Source organism: Taurulus bubalis, assembly GCF_910589615.1.
Source record: "Taurulus bubalis genome assembly, chromosome: 2".
NCBI lineage: Eukaryota > Metazoa > Chordata > Actinopteri > Perciformes > Cottidae > Taurulus > Taurulus bubalis.
This window is the reverse complement of record NC_136590.1, coordinates 40223671-40245680: the sequence shown is the minus strand read 5'-3', so window position 1 is coordinate 40245680 and position 22010 is coordinate 40223671. Positions and strand designations below refer to the sequence as shown.

Below are 22010 nucleotides of genomic sequence, written 5' to 3'. Positions count from 1 at the left end.
TGAATGCCTGTAAATTACTGAAAATATAAGTAATTCACATTTCTTGGGGAAAGAAAATATATTCATCATGATCGATAGACGCATAGGAGAGTGTGTGAAAAGCCCTCTCTCAGATTGTCTGGACATGATGTATGATTCAAGTTGTTACTATAAATAAAACATGCTCAGTGTGTTCGCCGATGAATAGATCCACTTAAATAGAATCAAATGAAATACTCTACGAGGCGCGAGGATGTAAAATCATCTCATATTTCACAAAATAAACAAAATAACAAAAGAGAGAATGAAAAACAATTGTGTGGCAGAACGTTACTTTCCTCTTTCCAAACACATTAATCATCTCACGCTTTCTAGTCTGCAAGAGACAGGAAGTTGTGTCAGCCTGTTGAAACACCAGTGTGTGTGTGTGTGTGTGTGTGTGTGTGTGTGGCCCTCGGTTGATAATGTCCATCCCCCACGTTGAACACATCCCCTTTAACTTCCCTATCTCCACTTTATCCCTCAGACGGAGCGCAATCCAAGACTGAGTCGAAGACGCCTCCGCTCGCTGTCTGTCTGTCTGTTTGTTCTTAACAGAGCTCACCGAGCAGCCTATGAACCTCAACACCTCATCTTCCTCCCCTGCAGCTTGAGGCCTTGATATATCCTAATAAGGGCAAAAGCCATCGCTGCAGCCGTGGCGTGTCCCCTTCTGTGAGTGCGAAGACGAAGGGCGCGCTTCTTTTCTCTCCGCTCAGACGCCGCTGGTGCGGCGGGCGGAGCTGAGAGCCTTCCTGGCAATGCCTGTGTGGTTGTGGAAGTCTTGCAGCGCCGAGCCCAGTCAGTTCTCGGTTTTGTTTTTAGTTTGCGTCTCTCTCGTGAAAGGACTTCACCCACACGTAGTTTTGAAGAGAACACAGGTTCAAATCACACGAGGGGGGAGTGATACAACACTGCACTTTGGTGTGGAGTCGTTCTGTTTCACGTATAGCAGAAAAGGCCTCTCGTCCACTCAAGCGCTCAGTTTTGCATTGAGTAAAAACCCCTCTCATTTGAGTATAAACTGCCTCCAACCACTTTATACTCTCTGTTCCTCTTGTGATGGAAAGAACGAGACGTCTTCTCTACATTTGAATAACTGTGATAATTGGTTTGTAGTTTGTTTATCTTTACTTCAGGGCCTCCCTCCATGATCCATTAGTATCTAGAAAAGTAAAGCGAGCAATTCTCATGTGTAAGTCGTGATGCGGCCCTTTTGAATTGCTTCCATACATGCACATCTTTCTGTGCCCCGTACCCTGGGCTGATTAATTATGAATTTAATTTTTTAGTTTAGGGAGCGAGTAAACAACCTGAGCCTCGGTTGACTGCTTTGTAACTAATATCAGCACCAGGTGCAGTGAAACCCTGCTCTAATAATAATAACAATGACAATAGTAATAGACAATAGCAAGAGCTCACTGTGCTCACTTCCTGAGATTTCGGGAGTCCTCTGTGTGCGTGACCCCGATCCGCCAGGTTTTTTTGGAGTAAGGAAAATCTGAGATTGAACTGTATTTCATATTTTATCATAAAAGAAGAGATGGAGGTTACTGGGGTCCTGTATTACGACATTGTTCTTTTTTTTTTTACTTGTAAAACATCCTCATTCCAGACAGACTAGCATGATGGGTATGGGATTTCTAAAATTGGGCCGAGAATCGCTTCACACTGCGAGATGATAAACTCTTTAGCGGCTGCACATGCGAGAATCATTTTCATACCTACGTGCTCCTGCTCTGACTCTCAGGGGTTATTCCAACACAAGATGGAGAAACAACCCCTGAACAGATGAATCAAACAGACACTCGCACTTCCTATTTACGCTCTCGGGGCCTCTGTCCACCTGAGCTGCGTCACACAAACACAAAGGGAACCGAACAATGTGTCCTTTCGCTCACTTTCACACAGGACACCATCATACTAACCAACTCTGTTCATACAGCACTCATGAAGTGCTTCACACCAGCAAACTCAGATGAGTTGCATGTTTGATTTGTTGTCAGTACACAACTAAATACTGTGAATAATGCTTGGTTACATACTGTGTATACGCAATGGAAACATACACATCACACATTAAAAGCTGTCCTCTTGTCCTTAATGTGGCAGCAGTTTGCACACAAAAAAAAGTGAACTGAGACATTTTTAACAATTACCACATGAGATCACAAATACACCACATGAGTTCTTTAGCAACACTGGGCCTCTGCGTGCGGATCTTCCTGTTGGGCTTGATGAGAAAACGATCGCAGCCAATCGCCAATGAACCATTTCAAAGTGTTGACACGGTTTCTCAAGAGAGATGTGCAATTATATTTGGAACCTTTTATAAAACGTGCGTATATATCGACCCTGACTCATCTACAGAGCTCATTTCCTCTGTACGCTTGTATGTGTTAGAATGAGTCTTCTAGGTGGAAACGGGGTTCCGGTGTTGCGGCCTGCAGAAGGGTCGACAGCGATCTACATGTTCCACTCCGCCGCATCCTGCATCCTCCGCTGCAGTCTGAGGAAGTCGGCGTTGGTGCAGGACGAGGCTCAACTGTTGTGTTTCGGGCCTTGGGTCTGTTCGGGCCACAGCGTGGTTGCAGAGATGGATCCCTCCTAACAATGTTTGATTTAGTAAATAAGTACAGTTAAAAAAAAAATTGAAAGAAAATAGGTTGTGTCCTTCTTCCACCTCTGATCCATTAGTATCTAGAAAAGTAAAGTGAGAGATGTTCCTGTGCACACTGGGGCAGCATTCCTGTATCTCGTCTCACAGAAACACTGACTGTCATTCTGCTGAATGTGTCCTCTCTGCTGGGGATACAAATATGAATTACATTTTGGGGGGGGCAATTATCATCTGTAAATCGTGATGCGGGTGCACCAGGTGCACCAGGTGCAAACCCTGGTGAAACCCTGTTCTAATAATAATAATGACAATAGCATGAGCTCGCTGTGCTCACTTCCAGAGATTTAAGGAGTCCTCTGTGTGCGTGACCCGCCAGGTTATAGTTAATTAGACAATGCCTAACCCTAACCTCTAGCAATACCTACTAACCTCGGATGTTATTACAGACGATTGTACAATGAAACAGGAGTCACATTTTAAATCTAACTGGGGAAACTATTTATAAGAGACAATAGGTGATAATAATGCAACTAGTCACTGTGAAGCTTGGCTGATGGTTCCCACTACTGGCCATGTTTGGTACTGCCAGTAATTCCAGCACTTTGGTGTAAAGCACCACCTTGTGACCCAAATAAATAAGTGCAGGGGGTGTCGTATTAGTGTTTGTACAGAAGGAAAGGTGATGAGACCGTTTAGTTCCTTATCTCCGGTGTTCAGTCAGCAGACGACGGAGATTCTCTGCGAATACGATGACCTTTCTTGGTTCAGTGGGACATTGAGACGAGGATCTGAACCGTGGTTCTGTTGTGATTTTAATTCTGTATAGTAACAAGAACACAGCTGCAGGAGCAGATGTAATTAGTTGTGCAAGTATTTGGTCATAACCCAAAGGAGTAGAGGGATTTGATCAGGGATTGAGATCACCAAAGGTTTTACAATTTTATCCTGCTAGGGACACGAATGTCTCAAACCAGATTTCTCGGCAATCCATCCAATAGTTGATGTATTTCAGTTTGGACTAAAGTGTTGGACTTATTGACCGACATCCCGAGAACTAGTCGCTGCTAGCACGACTGAAAAAAACACACAAAAAACATCCACTTCTAAATGAGGGCTCATGTCTTTCATAATTTCACTTGTGTTGCTGTGTGGTGAGGGCAGTGACACAGAGTGAAGGACATGTGTGACAGATACACTGTGAACCTCGATGGGTTTTGTTTGTTACTAGTTCTTTAGGGGGAGTGTATTGAGACGTTTTTAGTGCCAATTTCTGGCTGTCACCTTAAAACACCCACGCCAATTCACTGTCCCTGAATCAGCAAACATCACACTGAGCTAAAAACAATTACTCACATTTCTTATAAAAAAAAAAACGACCTTTATTTTTTTCCTCAATTATCCAAAGAAATAAAAATACCCACTTCTCCCCTCAAAACGCCAATGCTAATATTTATAATCTCACAACAAACACAAACGAACAGTTGAAGGGCAGTTGCTTAAGACGTGATCAAACACAGTCCCCCTGTTGTTCCTTCTGTCTGGAGTTGGTCCTGCAGTCTGCTCCTGCTCTGCAGGGGCTGAACAGACCGCTTTACGTCTTCACTGCCGTGTCTCTGGATTTGTAGATCACTCCTCTGCTTTTCAGCTCTCGCACCACACCTTCAGACGAGGAAAAAAAAAATGCAACACTCAATAAAGGAAGGAATTCCAAATCAAGAAAAAGTCAAACATTTAGTTTGCCGCATATCGAAGCAGCCTAGTTTAGGTAAAGTGTACCTAGAGGTAGTCTGCCGGTCACTGACACTGCATATACACCCGGCTTGAAGTTGCCTGTAGGATGGAGCAAGAAATACACACACGTTATTTATCATGACAGCAGTTTGTGTTTGCCAACTGTAAAACTGCATGCATCCTTTTATAGAGTAAATATGATCCTTATTGACATCATGCTGAGACTTTTTCTCGTCTTTGGTGCCGTGTTGAGAAGTTCCTCTACTCCATCCTGGTCAAAAATGTGATTCATGCCGCTTTCAGCTTTTCGTATGGGCACACATCCTTACCTATCCTCTGCCATTTAGCTACCCAGCTGTCCTCGGGGCTCATCATGGATACCACACTGTGGACAGGCAGTAAAGGTAAACATACAGAAAACTGAAAGGTTTATATATTTATTTAAATAATCAATGCTAAATCTATGTTTACCCATCGAATGAGGAACTTGTGCATTCATAGACCATCTCCCGGTTCCCCTTCATCTGAAGGTACGACTCACAGTTGTCACAGCCGTCGTATTCAAACTGGTCGATGGTCTAAAGGGGACAAGGAGGAGAGGGAGCTTGAGTCCAGGACCACAACAAGAGGAAAGAAGGGATGCGAACATGTGAAGTGGGATACAAGCTACTATCGTACCCAACATACCAGTCTGGGTGCAACGAGACCACGTTTTTTTAATCAAGGTCACCATGAAAGCATTACCTTACTATAACGCTCACGTTTATTTGTTTGGACACAACAGAAGTGGAAAAAACTACAGCCCATAAAGCGGCTACACGTTAGCATGGAAGCTAGTTTTGAGCGTTTGCTTTCTCGTCATTCACAAGTTTTACCTTCACTAACGAACATAGAAGACAGGCTCGCAGATGGCGGAGGTCTTTGGGGACCGTTTCCAAAGCCATTATGGTCAGCTCCCGGACAGAATACTCTCGTATTACCGAAATATCAAAACGGATGAATGTTTTTTGAATAATTCCAGTCGCCGGGGAATTACGTCACAGACTGCGAGGACCTCGTTAACCCGGCGGAGGGGTCCATATTGTGTGCCTGAGTAAAAATCGTTATAATCTCCATTATTTAAAGCAATTGTTTCAGTTACAGGGATCCGGGTTGAGTTGATATGGATAATTACACACTGTATAGTAGTTCCACCATGTTCTGAATGTGTCATGTAGATACTACACGTTTTACTAATCTATTTGGTCATGCACATGTATTTTAACCATTTCAACCATCGGGATCCAGGTCAGTGAAAACGTTTTGATTATACTAGAATATTAGATGTTTAATTACCAAAACAAATAATTATGGGTGGATGGACCTAGAAGTGGAAGGGTAAGGGATGTATTTGTATACGTAATTGAAGACCATCTGGATACTTAAAAAATAATAATCATATGTCTAACTTTAATCAAAACAGATTCAAGCATTTGGACTCACTGCTCATGGGCTACATTTTAAGATCCTGTATATTCCCTTGACTGTTGATAATGCTGCAATGATTGTCTCCACGATAGAGCCCCTTGATCCACACACAAAAGTGTTCCTCTGGATCAGACATTACTTTTCTGTTAAATGAAATGGTTACTAAACGACCAACAGTCACAATCTGTTTACAAAAAATATCTATGTAATTACATGCATTTTAAACTGTTTTTAAATTGTCTGTTTTTATGTATTGTTTTATTTGTATTATTAAATGTATTGCTATTTAAAACTGTGTTGTTATATCACTTATCATTAGCACTATTATTTTTATGGAAAATGTTGGATCAATACTGAGATGTTTAATACAATGCAGCAAGTTTTCCAAATACACATTCAATTGCTTTTACTACATTTTGGCACATGCATATCCATCCATCTATCCAGACATCTATCTAAATTAAATAACATCATAAGAAGGTTTTGCTACCTTATTATTCTAATTATTTAAAGTTTTCAAATAAGGGAACTGTAGCTATTTTGTGATGCACAGTAGCTAAATTAAATTACTAAAGTAACGTTACTGCTACACTTGAATTCTAATTTTATGATCGTTTGTACTTATGTTACTCGAATACATTGCAGAGTGAAAAACGACTTTTTACTTGACTGCATTTGTTTGACAGCGATTGAAACAACTGCTTTTCATGAAATCATCTTGTATCTTTAAAAAGGTGATTTCATTGTTGAGAAAATACCCCCCAAAGAAAATCAGCTCCACCTTGACCAGCAGAAAGCACTTCTATATACTGTCACTAGTAAACACCAATGATTTAATGTACCCTGAATTATACTATAAACATATGAAGGGACAATTCTGCATAAGGGGCACGTTTTCTTTTATACGTTTATTATGACAAGGCGAGTTGTTAACGGTCCGCTCGAGCTCTAAACGCCGCTGTTGCGGTTGGTGCCAGAAACTCGTGTCTCGTGTGATAAACGTTGAAACTCCAGCAGCTTCAACCGTTCGGGAACATTCAACGGTTCTGAAATCCAGAGTGAGACATGTTTGCAGCTCCAGGTAAAGTCCCAGTTCACCCGTCATGGAGTTTCTTCTTGGTGTGAACCCCCCCCCCCCCAAAAAACACACATGACTATGTCGGAACAATTTCATGCGACTTTACTGAACCTCACTGTGTCAAAGTTAATTGAAAATACAGAGCAGTTAACGTTAATTGGTGACCTAACGTTCGCATATGCTAATTTGCTCACCAGTTAGCGTTAAATAAATTAGCTAGCATTTTCTGGTCCGATTTTATTTATTACATTTTTTTTAAGTTGACCTTATTAATAACGATATAAGTGATGTTATTTTAAAGCTAAGTCGTTGTTGGTATGGGTTATTTGAAACGTTCATGTTATGACAGTTCAGTTAGCCGTAGCTGTTATAACTTAACTTCACTGCTAGTTGTTAGCTAGTAGCTAGCTAACTACCCGGGACAGGTGCACTTCCTGTCGGTAGCAGGACCCAAAAGGGTCCAAAACCAGGACACAGTTCCGTTAGTTAGACAATAATACACCATTTATCTATTATTGCACTATGTTGACTGTGTTGATTATATTTGTATTATTTTGTTCTATGTCTATGTTTATTGTTATGCACTTTTCACCGAGTCAAAATCCTTGTATGTGCAACGTACCTGGCCAATAAATTATTCTGATTTTGATTATTGGGTTATGAAGTAAGGTGGCTGTGTCACTAAGACTGACCACCAAACCCAGACAAACGTCACTATAGTTTTTTAACGTAAACAGATGACGGTTGGGCTGATATTCAGACGAGGCTTCACATCCGGTTCACTAACTTTACCTCTTGTTTTCCCCCCCAAAATTCTACAGGCCAAATAATGGATGTTGGGGGAAGTCCCCTCCCCGAGACCATCAACCCCAATAACTTCCCAGCCAAGCTATGGCGTCTGGTGAACAACCCGGCCAATATTGCCATCCGCTGGAACGAACAGGGCCAGGTCATCGTCATTGATCAGCATCTCTTCGAGGAGCAGATCCTGTCTATCAGCAGCAGCACCTCGGACAACGTAGACGCCTTCAAGACGACCAACTTCTCCAGCTTTGTCCGCCAGCTCAACCTTTACGGCTTCAAGAAGGCCGACATGACCACTAAAGACGATGCCGGTGGCGATTTGGACTGTGTGCAGTATCACTATTTCTACAACCCGAATTTCATGCGGAACCGCCCCGAGCTTGTCGCGAGTCTGAGGAGGCTGACTGTCCAGAACAAGGCCATGATGCAAGCTGGTCTGGACATGAAAAAGCGGGCCCCAAGCCGATTCCTCCGCTTCAGTGGGGACTATGATGGCAGTGATAAAGATGTGACAAGAGGTGAGTGTCACCGCATGACTGTCAGTGGGGAGGTAGCTTTAGATAGTGAAAACCCCAATGGAATGGTCACACACGTTACCCTGTAGTGTTACAGTGGACAGGGCCACGTTAAATATCACTATAAATAACTTTATCTGATGCGTACATCTAAATTGACATTTTAATCACACAATCCAGTGCATTTACATTATTACAATATTGCTGTCTAACAGGTTGTTGTCACGCTTTGCCTTTTCCCTGTTTCTGCAGGCAGCGATTCCCTAATGACCCCCCCTCATCAGGAGGTGACTCATCCGTACCATAGAAACAGAGGTCAGGCCCGGGCAGCTCACAATGGGACACCGGTCCCGCCGAGATTCCTGACGAGGGGCCATGGTGCAGCTCTGTCGCCCAGTACCTTCGTGACAGACAAAGCGATACCTGTATCTATCAGCCAGCACTACGCCACCGGAGCGGGCTCCAGCTCCAACGCCATGCACATTCAGCAGGGTTTATTGGCCTGCTCAAGCCGCGGAAATCCAAATTTCACTTTTAACACGCAATATCAGCCTGGCTACTATTCCCCACGTGAGCATGACATCAGTTGACCTGTTAGGAGAATGGGTAGAAAAGTTATTATATACAGTTAAAATATACTAATGTGTAGGTTTCAACACCAAAACCCCAATCCTGCATTTTATAATCCCAAATAAAATCTTTTGTCCTTCTTGAAGTTTGCCAGTGCTACCATCCAAACCTTGTGGCATCCCAAATGGCAGGTAGGGGGCTTCCGACAGGGTCGTTCTCGACTCTCAGTTATTACCAGGTAGGTGAATTGGACTCTACCCTGTCACGTAATTGATGACTCGAGGAGGATGGTGTTTTGTGAACACGTGCTGTGTCTCGAACATTTCTTTTTATTCCACTGTTTTAGGCAAGCTATCCTGTGAGTATGTTGCGTCATGTGGACCGCAACCAGGACTCAAAAACCAAGGAGCAGCAGGAGGTGAACAAATGTGACATTAACTTGGACACAATTTTCCAGATTGCAGATGAGGTGATGCAAACTCCGCCCAATAGCAGTCTGGTTAGAGTTGTGACCCCACGGAAGCCAGGCCCCGTGTTCGTGCCATTGTCGGCTAACACGGCGTTGTGTGACAACCCTGCCGGCATCGAGATATCTAACCATTTGTCCCCTGGACCTATTTTGATTCAGTCTGTGACCGGCAGAGCCGATCAAGTCGCATTCCAAGAGCAGCGGGAATCAGTGATGTCACTCGCTGAGCAATTGCCAGAAGATGCCATATGCGAGGTAAGCCTAGACAGTGTAGATGTCCTCACAGAATTTAGCTCTTTTCTAAAGACAAGACATTTTGCCGGCGAACAGCTGGGTGACGTCCGTCTGGCAGTTTGCAAATAGAAATATTCATCCTCGATGTGTATTTTTTTTTAAAACAGTTGATAGGGTATTCATATTTATTAGAGCATGTGTAACAGCAGAGCAGAAGACCTGTACATTATTTGCTGATGTTTCCTTTGTGCTCTGGCAAGGTCACCGTTGATGATGCAAAGGACACTGAGGTTATAGGTGTCGAGGCTAACGACTCTCAGAGACAGCAGTCAGGACAAGAGCAGCACATGCACATGGAGCACACCGAATCTTTACAGACATTATTGAACATTTAGGGAGCACGTCCAGAATGAAACTAGTGGAAGGAAGGGCTTCAAACTTAAACACAAGTTTACTGACAGTTGGTAGTATTTCTCGTTTTGGCGTGCAACGGAGTCTTGATTCACTGAAGGATGTGATCTTAAATTCTCACTATTACCAGACTTTAATCTCTATTTTGAATGATTCGTTGTTGTGCAAAAGTCTGTGGATGTGTTCACATTTAAATCTTTTTATTTTTAGAATTGTATAAAGAGTTCTGTTGTACATTTGTGTGTTTCTTTATTGTAAGTGACTTTGGAAAATACAAACATTTAAGTAACGGTCAAAGTCCTATTTTTTGTTTGGAATTACTTGTACCAAGGTAAAAAAATAAAAATGCATTGTAAAGCACATTTTTACCTCCGCATCTTTAACATAGTATCTAAAATGTGATTATTTAAAAGAATTGTTGTTTGAAGTATAATTTATTCAGATTTGTTTCAGTTGGGCTAACACAGCCTCTCCTCATTTGTGTACAGGTGTTTGACTTACTGTCTGCTTTTAATTCCTTAATTGGTTTGTTGTAACAAACTGAGGTAATGGGGGTGAAAATGTTGAATGAATTGCATTAAATTATAAAAAACTGCATTGTGACGGTGACCTTGTGGTGGTTGCATTTCCCAACCTTTTATTTCTCACTGCATCACTTATAAGGTTGTACTTTTAAAACTTGTAACTGTTTTTTTAAAAAGGCAAGTGTGTAAATAAATATTATAATTAAAGTGAAATGTGTTTCCGATCATTCAGCTGTGTTCGTGTGTTTCATTTGTTATTGTTGCCGCTGCTCTCGTGTGGCCTGCTGTCTGCTGGTGCTGTACGCCGTGACCACCAGAGGGAGCCACCGGCTCGTTTCTGATCAGCGCGACGACTGCGCGCTGCTCCGCCCTCAGTCTGCAATGTGGCCTTCAGAGGCCACTCGGAAACTCCTATTTTGTTATTACCTTAACAATTTTGTAAATTCTGCAACATGCAAGAAAGAGTTTGGGGTTGAAAACGAAGCCGTGACAACGGTGATATTATAAAGCTGTTTATTATCAAAGACTACACATTGACATCGCATTGCGTGAAAACAGGAGTAAATACCTGTCGCACCTTGACTGTAATTCAAATAGTATTACACCTAATGTATATATAACAACATGTGTTTACATGGCCTCTGTCATTGTTTTAAAAAACCCAGGTGACAAGAAACACACACGAGGCTTTCCACAAAACACATCTGGTCGCACACGTGCGTCATTTCAATGAAGCTCCACTCTCCGACGGCACATGAAGGCAGCAGCACAGTGAGCAGGTAGAGAGAGCGTCAATGAGATCCCAGGGGAGCGAGAGACAGTCCGAGAGGTATAGACTTTCGGGACGGTGTCATAACTGTACACGGTGTCTCTCCACGTTATTCACTTAAAATGGAGCTCACGAGGAGTTTGGACCGCTTTTATTCCGTACTTTTTGTAGTGTTTCTATCCCGTAACAGTTGATGGATTTTTGAGAAACAATTCATTTTCCCCTCGGGTGTTCTCAAGAGGATCGTATCTAATTTCTTACAGTGCAGCGGAGGCACTGAACTCAGGGGAATGCCTGTCTGTCTGTGTGTGTGTGTGTTTTTTAGTTTTTTCCACAGCGAGTTGCTTTAAAAGAAGACATAAGTAGATGGGTCTGTTAGAGAAGTCGCTTTGGTTTTCAGACCCAGTTAGAAGTGAAGCAAGGCAACGGTCCATTTGCTTTAGTTAATCATTAGATAGAGCGGCTGAATTTAACAACTTCTGCGAGGATTATTTTTCGCAACTCTTTGGTAGTAAAAAGAAATATTACCCAACTTTTTGCCACCGCTGTCCCGTCAACATGCCTTATAACTTTGCGGCGGCAACCTGTAAGCCAGCCTTTGAAGTTCAAGTTGTCGCTCTTTGCTTTGTGTGTGGATACATCCAAAAAACGTAGCGGGGGGGATGTGTGTGTGTGTGTGTTTTTTGTCAACTCGTGAAAGTGTGATTTGTAAAGTACAGTGAAGGGTGCACACGCTGTCATATTAACAACAGTTTGGATACGGATGAAGAGGAGCTGCCCTTCTTCTGGGAGAGAGAGAGAGAGAGAGAGAGAGAGAGAGAGAGAGAGAGAGAGAGAGAGAGAGAGAGAGAGAGAGAGAGAGAGAGAGAGAGAGAGGATACAGCAGCTCAACAAGAGCCCGAAACACGTTACAAACAAGGACGTGTGTTTGTGTTGTCTCGTGAAGACCGGGCCGCTGGAAGCCAGCGCACACTTCAAGCTCGCGCACAACGCGGCGTGTCTTCGCGGCGCCTTTGAACGTGCAAGTCTTTCATTAACGACACTGGATAAAAGTTCACTCGAGCTTATTGCATCTCGGAAGTTTTTTCTTCTTCTTCTTCTTCTTCTTCTCCTTCTCCCCGTAACAACGCGCGGTGTCCCGTGCAGGGCACCGGGGTGATAGGCTTCTCTACAACTTTGCAGAGTTTGAGTATTAACTCCGGTGCTGAATGGAAGTTTTGGGACATTCACGCGCGACTTCTGATGGCAGTCCTCCGGCTGTAACAGTTTGGATTGTATCCGTTTAGCACTTTTTGTTTTGTCGTCGAGGCAGGAAGAAGGACGTGGGACGTGTGCGTACACACAGACCCATACGCATTCTCCCGGGCCGTCTCTCCGCGGTGCTCGCCTGCTTTGAAGTCCACCATGTGCGGCCGGGCACCGCCGCTCCAGCCGAGGCCATGACCGTCCCGCAGCGGCGCCTGGCCGGGCTCTGGCCGTGGCTGCTCGTGGCGGCCCTGCAGGTGGTGCTGGGCCAGCCGGGCCTGGAGTCCGAGCGGCCGGTCCTCCGCGCGGTCATCAAGGTGACACTGCTGAGCCACGAGCCGACGGGGAAGCCCATCACCCTGGAGGGGGTGTTCGTGGGAGGAAGCGCCGGCTACGCGGAGGGGAAACTAATGCAGGTAAGGTGTCACGTCGTCCAGTCCTCACACGTTTTATTTTATTTTTACACTCCAAACATCTGAGCGCAACTAAACAGAGGACCTCGCCGCACCGGGGTTACCGTGACCTGCTGTCGTAGTGGGACAGCGGTGTCACGAGCGTCCAACCTGTCTCCTCCTGAGAGTAAATAGCGCCCCTCTTCGCTGTGAGGAATGCAGTGCCTTGCTCAAAGACACGCATGAGCGACGTGGACGAGTCTTCACGCGCAGCCTTGTTCACATGGAGTCCTTTGCGTTCATATACACTCGCATTGGTCCTAATGGACTCTCCCATTGACACTGTCTTATGGTAGGTGTCATACTGTACAAATGGGCCACTGAACAATATATTTGGAAAAATATATCGTGAGAGTTAAATGATGCCATTCAATGTTCAATATTAGAAAAAAAAAGGTTACATTTTATATATATATATTAACGATGTAAAGAAAAGGAGTTTTCTTGTCTTTAAGTGCATCCGTCCCTCTGTCGGCCTCACATGTTTCTCTGGCCCGAGCAGGCAGTTCACACACTGATGTTGTGTCATGATGTTTACACCTGAACCCGTTGCCGATCAAAACGCTGTAGTGACTCCTCAAACCCCAAGGTGTTTTTGAGGTTAGTTTGTTGTTCAATCTGTTTTCTTTTACTCAACCATGGGATCGGTTGAGGTTGCCTTTTTTTATGCGTGTGCTCTTTCAAACACAACAGTTTTGTTTTGCACTAACTAACTATTCCTGGCATCTCATGCTCTTCCAACATTTTTAATATCAAGGTGTGGCCGATGATTGTTAAACAACTCAGAGAATCGTGTTTAGACTCATGCAAACCTGTAATTGAAGCAAAAGTGTTTTGTTTTTTTTGGCAATTTTTAGAAATTGTTAAGTGTGCTCTATTCAGTGTGCATATTAAGGATTCAGGAGCGGATTAATGCTCCTGGGGTTTTTCTTGAACCCTCGGCTGTGTCAATTTATTTGACCGTCTCTGGAGAAACCACATGTGTGAGGTGCTGCGGGATCTCGACTCGCTTGATGAGGATGTACAGGGCTTCTCATCAGTACCAAACACTGCCAACAGCCACTGCTTCTCCTCTGTCTCCGTCTGTCTATGTGGGACGTTGACAACATGTTAGATGCTTATCACAGCACAGGTGACATCAAACACACATCCAGCTCTCTGGGATTACCAACTTCCTGTTATTTATGTATCTATTTGCTTTTCTTCATCCCCATAAAAAACATGCGCAGAATTCTGTCACGCTCCAAACACAAAATGTACTGCAGAGGAAATGCACAAAAAAATATGTTATAACGCACTGTGAAGTAGCACATGGGTCACGATCAAGACTGTAGAGGAGAAATCTGCCTGGATTTCCTTTTTTTTTAGTGTGAAGAAAAGGTGCACTAGTGCCACAATCAAACTTTTTTTCATGTCTGTTTTAGTTGTTTCTTCAAAGTTGGACAACTTATCGTGGTTCTGTCCGAGGCTCTGGAGGTATAGACTCTGTTTCCCACAGTGCACAGAGGTGGTGTTATGCTGCAGGATGCGCTTTGTTGCAGCTTAGGCCTGTTCCAACAGGTCCTCATTGCCTCTGCAGGCTGCTTTACGGTCCGCTTTATGTTCTTGTCTTCAGTGGATGAGGGGGGGGGGCTAGAAAGGAGTTTGAGTTGGATAAATTCTCTGCCTCACGCTGTCTTTGTCCTCTTTCTTTCTTTAATTGCTCCTCTGAGTTTACGGGGTAGTTCACCCTTACCTGCCGTGCTGTTTACTAATCTGGATCTTTTAATAGAACTACAGGTAAGAGGGGGAAAATATGTTTTTGATTCTTGGGGGTGACCTGTCCCCTTTTAAGCACCGTTCATGTATTATCATGACCTCAAAGCAAAGTTGTCCTCCTAAGTAAGTGTAATTTCCGGCCCTGTCGGAGTCTCAGACCCCAGATGTCACTCCGGATCACTATGAAGCGCTACAGATGCTTTTTCATAAGCCCCAGTTATTACTAGTCATTTAGGCCCTGTGTTGATCTTCATCGACACGTCGGCCCGCTGAACCCTTTGGGTCGCTCTGTGATTTTATTAGAATTGTAACATTTCGGAAGTAGACTTCTAGGAAAAGCGGCATACAGCATTCAAAGTTCAACTGAAATCTCATTTAAAAAACCATGCCAGTGTTTTTTCAACCTTGACAAAGGATCAGCTTTTCGCTGCTACTTCAAACCGTGCAGATACCTTGTAGCCTTTCGGCGATGGCATGTTTTTGCCGATCCTGTTTTGATAATGTTTGCTAACACAGCTCTGAGTGCCTGGGAGAGAAGGAATTCCCAATTTCCCCCTCAAAGTCATGAGACTTTGCTTTGGTACACATCTCCCTCTGATCTATTAAACTGTGATCTCCCTGGAAGTGTGCCCTGTCCTCTGAATGAACACGTTCATTGGAACACTGGCTGGGGTCCGGCCAGCGCTATTTGGACAAATACAAGTGCAGAGGAATTTTGACTCCCCGCCCCCCCTTTCCAAAACGAAGCTTGCATTATGACCAGGGGAGCAGTGCAAAGGCTTCTGGGATAACTTTGAACTTGAGAGGACTGTCCTCTGTTGAGAGAAGAACTTGGAGTTCATCCTCCAATGGGCATTGAGCCATAAAGGACATCATGTGGGCTCCACCTTTTTTTCTTTTTTCTTCTTTGCTTATAGCCATCTTGACTTCCTTTTCATCCTCGGCGCGCTGTATTTTTTTGTCTTTGTACTTTGAAATGTTGAATTGACCCTTTTTGAGAGCTCCCTTAAATACATCAGCTATAATTAATGCAGGGCAGGCAATTGACTGGACACCAGTTAATTCTGCGGCACTTCACATTCCTTCGTCTCCCTTCTCTAGTGTCCCACAAGGTGCAGAGTGCCTCCCCGGCTCGACCGTTCGAGGCCGGTATCTGCGTGTTTTCGGCACGGCCCGTTTGGGAACGAGGGATGGGAGGGCGGAGGCGGCGCTGAGGGAGAACATCAAAGCGCGTCCAGTTCCGAACGTGAGCCGGGATGATTAAAAAGCCGAGGCTGTTTACACTGCACTTCCCATATAGAGCCCTCGCCCCCCCCCCCCTCCCTCTCTAGATTTCCTGTCCATACTTCCTATCTCCCTGGATGAGATAACAGCCTGTCCGGGGCTCCTCGCCGCTTCATGTGGAGATGCTGCTGCGCGTAGCTTGTGCCTTTGTACACGTGGCATAACGCAGATATAGATGAAATAACAACAACATATATTTGTTCCCTTTTTCTGAAGTGTGTCCGGGTCCCTGGGGTTTATATCTCTGAACTCTTTGCTGTGTGAGCATAGTGAGAAATGTGGAAATCATCAGGATGGGATCAGAAAATGGGTTTGACTTCAAAATCCTTGGAAGATTGTATATACGTAGCAACAGGGATGTAGGGGAATTGGGAAAGAATATCTCGACCGTAAAAGGGCTTAATATATGATGAGGAACCTCCGATTGTTTGCTTCTTAGTGAATCTGGAACAACCTCCAGGTCGAATCACAATACATTAGCAGTGAGTGCAGCAGCAGAAAAGGCCTGAATTTGGCTGCAAGACTCAGTTCCCATCCCACCGACATCATTCAAATTCCCTGATCGTCGAGACGAGTTTGTCATATTTTTTTCGTGTTCCCCGCGGGGTCATCGGTTCAGCCCGCACCGCTTGCGCTCTTGCTACCTTCTCCATGCTGCCTCTGGCCCCTCGCCTTGAACAGACCCCAAAGCGTGTCCGACCCCTCCAGACAAAGCTCTGGACTAATTGTTTCTCCTCCTGAGCGGGGGGGGGGGGTCTGACTGAGCTGCGACCTGCAGCACAGGAAGCAGTCGAACCCTCTTCCACAGGAGATGGCTGCTGAGATGCTTCCCGGGGCACTGGGAAGAAAAGGGGAGAGGCAGGTAGGGGGGAGGCCCTTAACCTGCCGGCCCCCTTCTTTTTAAGTCATTAGACCAGGTCTGGAATTCATGGACGTTACACAACGCGTTCTTTTCGTCCTTTTCGTCCTTTTCGCCGCTCTCATGTAAATAGCAAGAGAGAGTTACTTCAGCAGACACACTCCGCTACTGTCGCCGTTGTGCTCGGGTGCAAAACACTCCCATGCTTAATTGTACGGATTGTTTTTGGGCAGAGGGGTTGCACATCTAGAGCATGCAAACACACACACATACACACACATGTAGTATGGTAAAGGCATTACTACTTAACTTCTCCTCGGGCCGGCCCACAGACAGGGCGAGTTGGACAGGAAAAGGGGAACATCAGGGCTGAAACGAACAAAAACCTGTTTGTTAAAGTGTGTGTGTGTGTGTGTGTGTGTGTGTGTGTGTGTGTGTGTGTGTGTGTGTGTGTGTGTGTGTGTGTGTGTGTGTGTGTGTGTTTTTTTTATTCACACAGTTCTTTGATCTCGGACAAAGTGGTGGAAAAACTTGAAATGGTGCACACACACACACGTAAACACACACTTAACCAAAATGATAATGATACAGGCTTTGTCTTGCTGTTCCTTTGGAGCCGTTTCATTGTGTGTACCTCTGAGAAACCACCGGGGCAGCAGAGGAGCAGCAAATGAACGTGGCTCTTTTAAGTTGTGCCATCGTGTATAGCCTCGCATCCATTATAATGTAAGGCAGTGAGTCACCACTGATTATAAAAGAGCACGCAATCACATACACACACACAGGCGTTGGTTTTCCTTTGATGTTACCGTACCTGACATAGGGCCAGGCGGGGCCAGGGTGTGTTCAGGGTCAGCGGAATTCAATTATGTCGGGTTAAACAGTTAAGAATGCTTCAGCATTTTTGCATTCCCACTGAGATTGGTATCTCGTGCAGCCTTCCTGGACGTGTCCCGCCGTCGGTGCAGGTCAAGTGAAGCACCTGTCCTCCAACGTCGCAGGTGAAACCGATCCACTGGGGCCGTGGGGGCCGTGGGGGCCCGGTTGATCAAGGCCACATTTGTAAAGGAACCATTTTGCAACGGACGGCAGGGCGACTGTATTCTCCCCCAGGTGAAGGAAGAATGCATGTGTATACGTTGTCAAACAAACTATCCACCAAAATAAAAGTCCTCAAAATAAAGACGGGAAAATTCAAAAAACGTCGTTCACTGACAAAACGTGTTCGGTGAAACGCTGGAGGAACTTTCCGGTTTTGCCATCCGCTCTTGAATTTCTATGCCGATTGTGACATTTACGGTGTCTAAAATAGGACAATAAAAAAGTGGTGACATTTTGGGCCGACATGTACGTAAACTGCAACTCGACTGGTTGGCGGAGGCGTGCGAGCGTGAGCGTGCGTCATCCTTACGATACCTGTTGTTACCAACTGTTGCCAACTGCCATGAAATTGGCTCCGACGTGCGCCACCATGAGCTCGACATTTGCATACACATTGCGTAAAACTGCAATGTGGTGTCGAATGGAATCCTCAACTGTCAGGTTCTCATTTGGGAATCTAATTTATGATTCGCCGTTTCATCATGGGACAAGTAATATCCTGTTAGTTTCAGCCAAATGACTTCATAGATATAGATTTGTATCATCAAGTCCCTCAGTGGTTCTTCTGCCCCGCCTGCGGTGGTCGAAAGCGGCCCCTTGCTAACATCAAAGGGCCCGGAAGCTTCTCTGCAGTTTCTCATTTCTCTGTCTGTCTCGCTCCTCTTCCTCCCGCGGCCTGGCTTTGAATTCCTCCTCCTCACCTCCTCTCCTCCAACCAGTCCTCTCTTGTTTCTTGACAGCTCTTTAAAACGGTTGTAATTCATTGCATGCGCTTGAGTTTCAAGGGCAAAAAGAAAAAATGGCTACATGCAATCAAAAGGCAGGAAGCGCTTAGTTCGCTGAGAACTTGGAGGAAAAGAGTCATCACCATACCACAGAGAAATGCTCTCTGACGAACACCCTCCCTCTCTCCGGCTCCCCGTGGTTCCTCCAGTCACATTTTCTTTTCTTTTTTGTGGGGGGTTGTTTTATTTTGTTCGATGGCTATGTGTTTCCATAACACCTCCCCAGCGACGGTTCCCGTATGTGAAGCTGAAAAACTATTTGAGCTATGTTCACGACGGAACCGTGGCCGTCATATATTGTTTAAGAAGCAGAATCTGCAGCGAGCAAGTCTTCGGAGTGGAAGCATATTTTCTACTTTTCTGCTCGAACGCTCAGCCCAACGATCCGCGAGGAGAGCAGCTTTCACCTGTGCGACGGTCTGATTCTTTATGTATGTGTGTACAAGCATGAGTGAGCCTGTGTGTGTGTGTGTGTGTGTGTGTGTGTGTGTGTGTGTGTGTGTGTGTGTGTGTGTGTGTGTGTGTGTGTGTGTGTGCAGGAGGCGGAGCTCCCATACTGAGATCATTTTCCAAACCCTATTAAGTGGGATCAAAGTGACTTAGATCTTTCAGTGCTGCATGACTACAAAAGCCATATTGTAACCCCAGATCCAGGGAGATAACGCTGCTGACAAAAAAAGCTTTATGTCCGCAGAAGTCACATGGTCACTTCCAAACAACAAACGGCATGTCCCGTTTATGAGCTTTTTATTTTTTTGTGGCCTTCTGCTCAGAAAGACCTCAGTGTTGGTTTCAATATTGGTCCTCATACTGCCGTGCTGCATGCAGAGTTTGATTTATTGAATTGTAAAAGCTGAACTCAAATGCATCAGTGTGAAACGGCACTAAAGTGGCTTGAGACTAGATGAAATATTGGCCTTCCACTGTGGCCTTGCAGCACTGTAACACACTCGGCAGCAGTGAAGCCAGGTAGCTGTGTTTGTGGGTGCAGTTTGGCCACTTTAGTCCAAAAATACAAAAGGATAAGTTTACGCCCAACGAGCTCGGTACGAAGTTAGCCGGCGGTTTGTATTGGCAGTCACTTAACACGGTTCTGTTCCGGAGAGTGGACTGTGGCTCACATCAACAAGATATACAATTACAAACGGTAACCCTGGATTAGATTCTTGCATCATTTGCCACTTCCCTTGAGTCCCTTGTGGTTTTAAATTTGAACAGCTGACGATGGTAGACAGAGGTTTGATCTCATGAAAGTTTCAGGATTAATCAATTTAAAGTACTTAATCGGGAAATGCGGATGTGTGACTGTATCTGTGTCCCTTGCCAATTGTTCAGCTCGCACAGTTGATTACTGAACCTACAACGAGACTCAAAAACTAAACTGTAAACCAGACAACACGTTTTCTGTCCTGGGGATTCAGTTCCAGTCGCGGCGTTAGCGTTGTCAGTCCTCACCATCACCTTCTCTTGTCTTCCTGATTTCAGATGTGAGTGAGGAGCCATATCTTGATATAGCTCGCTGAACAGAAATATAATTCACAATTAGCTTGGCTTGAAACAGCTGTGTTTTTCACCCTCGGCTCCTGACGACTGCTGTGTGAGCGGAAGGTGAACGATTGTTCGCCGTGAAGGCGGCCGACCATCGCACTCCCAGTCACATGCCTGCCAGCATGATAGATGTCTGTTCTCTCAGTTGGACTAAATGGGAAGTGCATGCTTCTGAATCAGACAAAGGGTTCGTATGTCTGCCAGACAAAGTGTGTTTAACTGATGTGTTCGTCTCCGCTCACCTGCAGAGAGAGTTTCCTCTAAGTCCTCTTGCCTCAGAGGGCTTTACAATCTGTACACATGACATACTGTCCCGGGACCTCACATCGGATCAGGAAAAACTCCCCCAAAAAGATAGTAAAAATCCTTTCACAGGGAAAAAAAGGGGAAGAAACCTGAGGGAGAGCAACAGAGGAGGATCCCTCTCCCCGGATGGACAGAAGCAATAGATGTCATGTGGCCAGAATGAATAACGTAACAGAGTTACAGCACATTCAATGAATGTGACAGAAATGATTCATATAATGAGTAGTATGCATGGTCCATGATCCAGATAGCCACGACCCATTAAGCAGAAGGAGGTAGAGAGGAGGGGCATCCCAGGGGCAGTGGGAGGAGAAAGCAGGGCCATGGCAGCTGGCAGGACGGCTCCAGGCCAGTTGCATCAGCAGGGCCATGGTTGTATCAGCAGGGCCAGGGGGAGGACCGGGGTCCTCCCCCTGGTTCCAGGCAGCCACGAATCCATGGAAAAAGAAAGTAGAGTTAGTAATATGCATTGAAGAGACAATCATTTATCCAGAAGTAGAGAAAGAAGAGGTGAAGAAGAGGAGCGAAAAGAGGAAGAGAAGGAAAGGAGGAGCTCAGTGTATCCTAAAATGTCCCCCAGCAGTCTAGGCCTATAGCAGCATATCTAGGGGCTGGACCAGGGCAAACCTGAGCCAGCCCTAACTATAAGCCTGAAACAGCCCTAACTATAAGCGCCATCAAAGAGGAAAGTCTTAAGTCTACTCTTAAATGAGGTGACCGTGCCTGCCCCCCGAACTGAAGGTGGAAGCTGATAAATACTAGTATTACCAGGAGACCTCATGTGATTTAGAAATAAGAAATTATGTCAGAGAGACCTCTTGGCACGGTGTGTGTGGTAATAGGTTTCTGTGTCGTGTAGCGACATGAGCCTCCTGAATTTTCACCCAAAATGGTGTCAAAACTTTAAATTGTAATTGCAAATGCAGCCTCTAATTGTCAACAGGAATGCGGCAGAAAAAATGCGCTGAGAAAACTAAAAACGGTGCAAAAAAACATAAATAAGTAGTTTGGCCAAAAAAATCACGGGACTAATACTATCACATGACCTCTGTGTTTGGCGAAATATGGTGGGTGATTTGCGGGACTGACTGGATTAAGATCTCAGACGACCTCCGCAATTATCACAAATGACTAGAGGTCCGCAGGTAGTACTGGTCATGTGCGATGATGACATTCATTCACAATTCATCTCGGCTAGCTCACTAGAGGTCAGACTGGTGGCTCGCAGTAGCCATTTTTATTTGGAACTGTTTCTGCTACATGCCTTGAAATGCCTTGGTTCGAATCCCGGTGTCGGCACACATTCACCCTGCAGAAGTGTCCAATAATCAAGACAGAATAACTGAGTCAGCTTCATTGTGTTTTTTCTCACTTCTTCCTTCCACTGTGGGGCGGAGGGGGCAAATATATTGATTGGCTTTGAACCCCCAAATAACTCAAAAATAGGCGTGTGCAGGCTGGT

General features: G+C 44.9%; 2 protein-coding genes across 2 annotated transcripts in view; one reads left to right on the top strand and one right to left on the bottom strand.

Annotated features, from left to right (window-relative positions):
- Nucleotides 1-4017: 4017 nt before the first annotated feature.
- supt4h1 (SPT4 homolog, DSIF elongation factor subunit) lies at nt 4018-5345 on the bottom strand. Its single transcript, XM_079214151.1, has 5 exons — nt 5245-5345; nt 4841-4947; nt 4699-4754; nt 4415-4468; nt 4018-4297 (listed from the first exon to the last, which is right to left on the bottom strand). The coding sequence occupies exons 1-5, from the start codon at nt 5311-5313 to the stop codon at nt 4230-4232; spliced, it is 354 nt and encodes a 117-aa protein (XP_079070277.1). The 5' UTR covers nt 5314-5345; the 3' UTR covers nt 4018-4229.
- A 7304-nt stretch (nt 5346-12649) lies between these two features.
- Nucleotides 12650-22010, top strand: part of rnf43 (ring finger protein 43) — a gene marked incomplete at both ends in the record, with an annotated part of 66675 nt that continues 57314 nt past the window's right edge. Inside the window, one exon of the mRNA XM_079214136.1 lies at nt 12650-12871. Coding sequence (XP_079070262.1) covers nt 12650-12871 — 222 coding nt within the window. The remainder of the gene's footprint in view (nt 12872-22010) is intronic.

What these genes read in the sequence shown, in the direction of transcription:
- supt4h1 (XM_079214151.1), bottom strand. Translation starts at nt 5,313, where the DNA reads ATGGCTTTGGAAACGGTCCCCAAAGACCTCCGCCATCTGCGAGCCTGT. An exon ending in TTCTATGTTCGTTAGTGAAG is followed by an intron (nt 4,948 to 5,244) that starts GTAAAACTTGTG and finishes TGTCCCCTTTAG; the next exon opens with ACCATCGACCAGTTTGAATA. An exon ending in AGCTAAATGGCAGAGGATAG is followed by an intron (nt 4,469 to 4,698) that starts GTAAGGATGTGT and finishes TCCATCCTACAG; the next exon opens with GCAACTTCAAGCCGGGTGTA.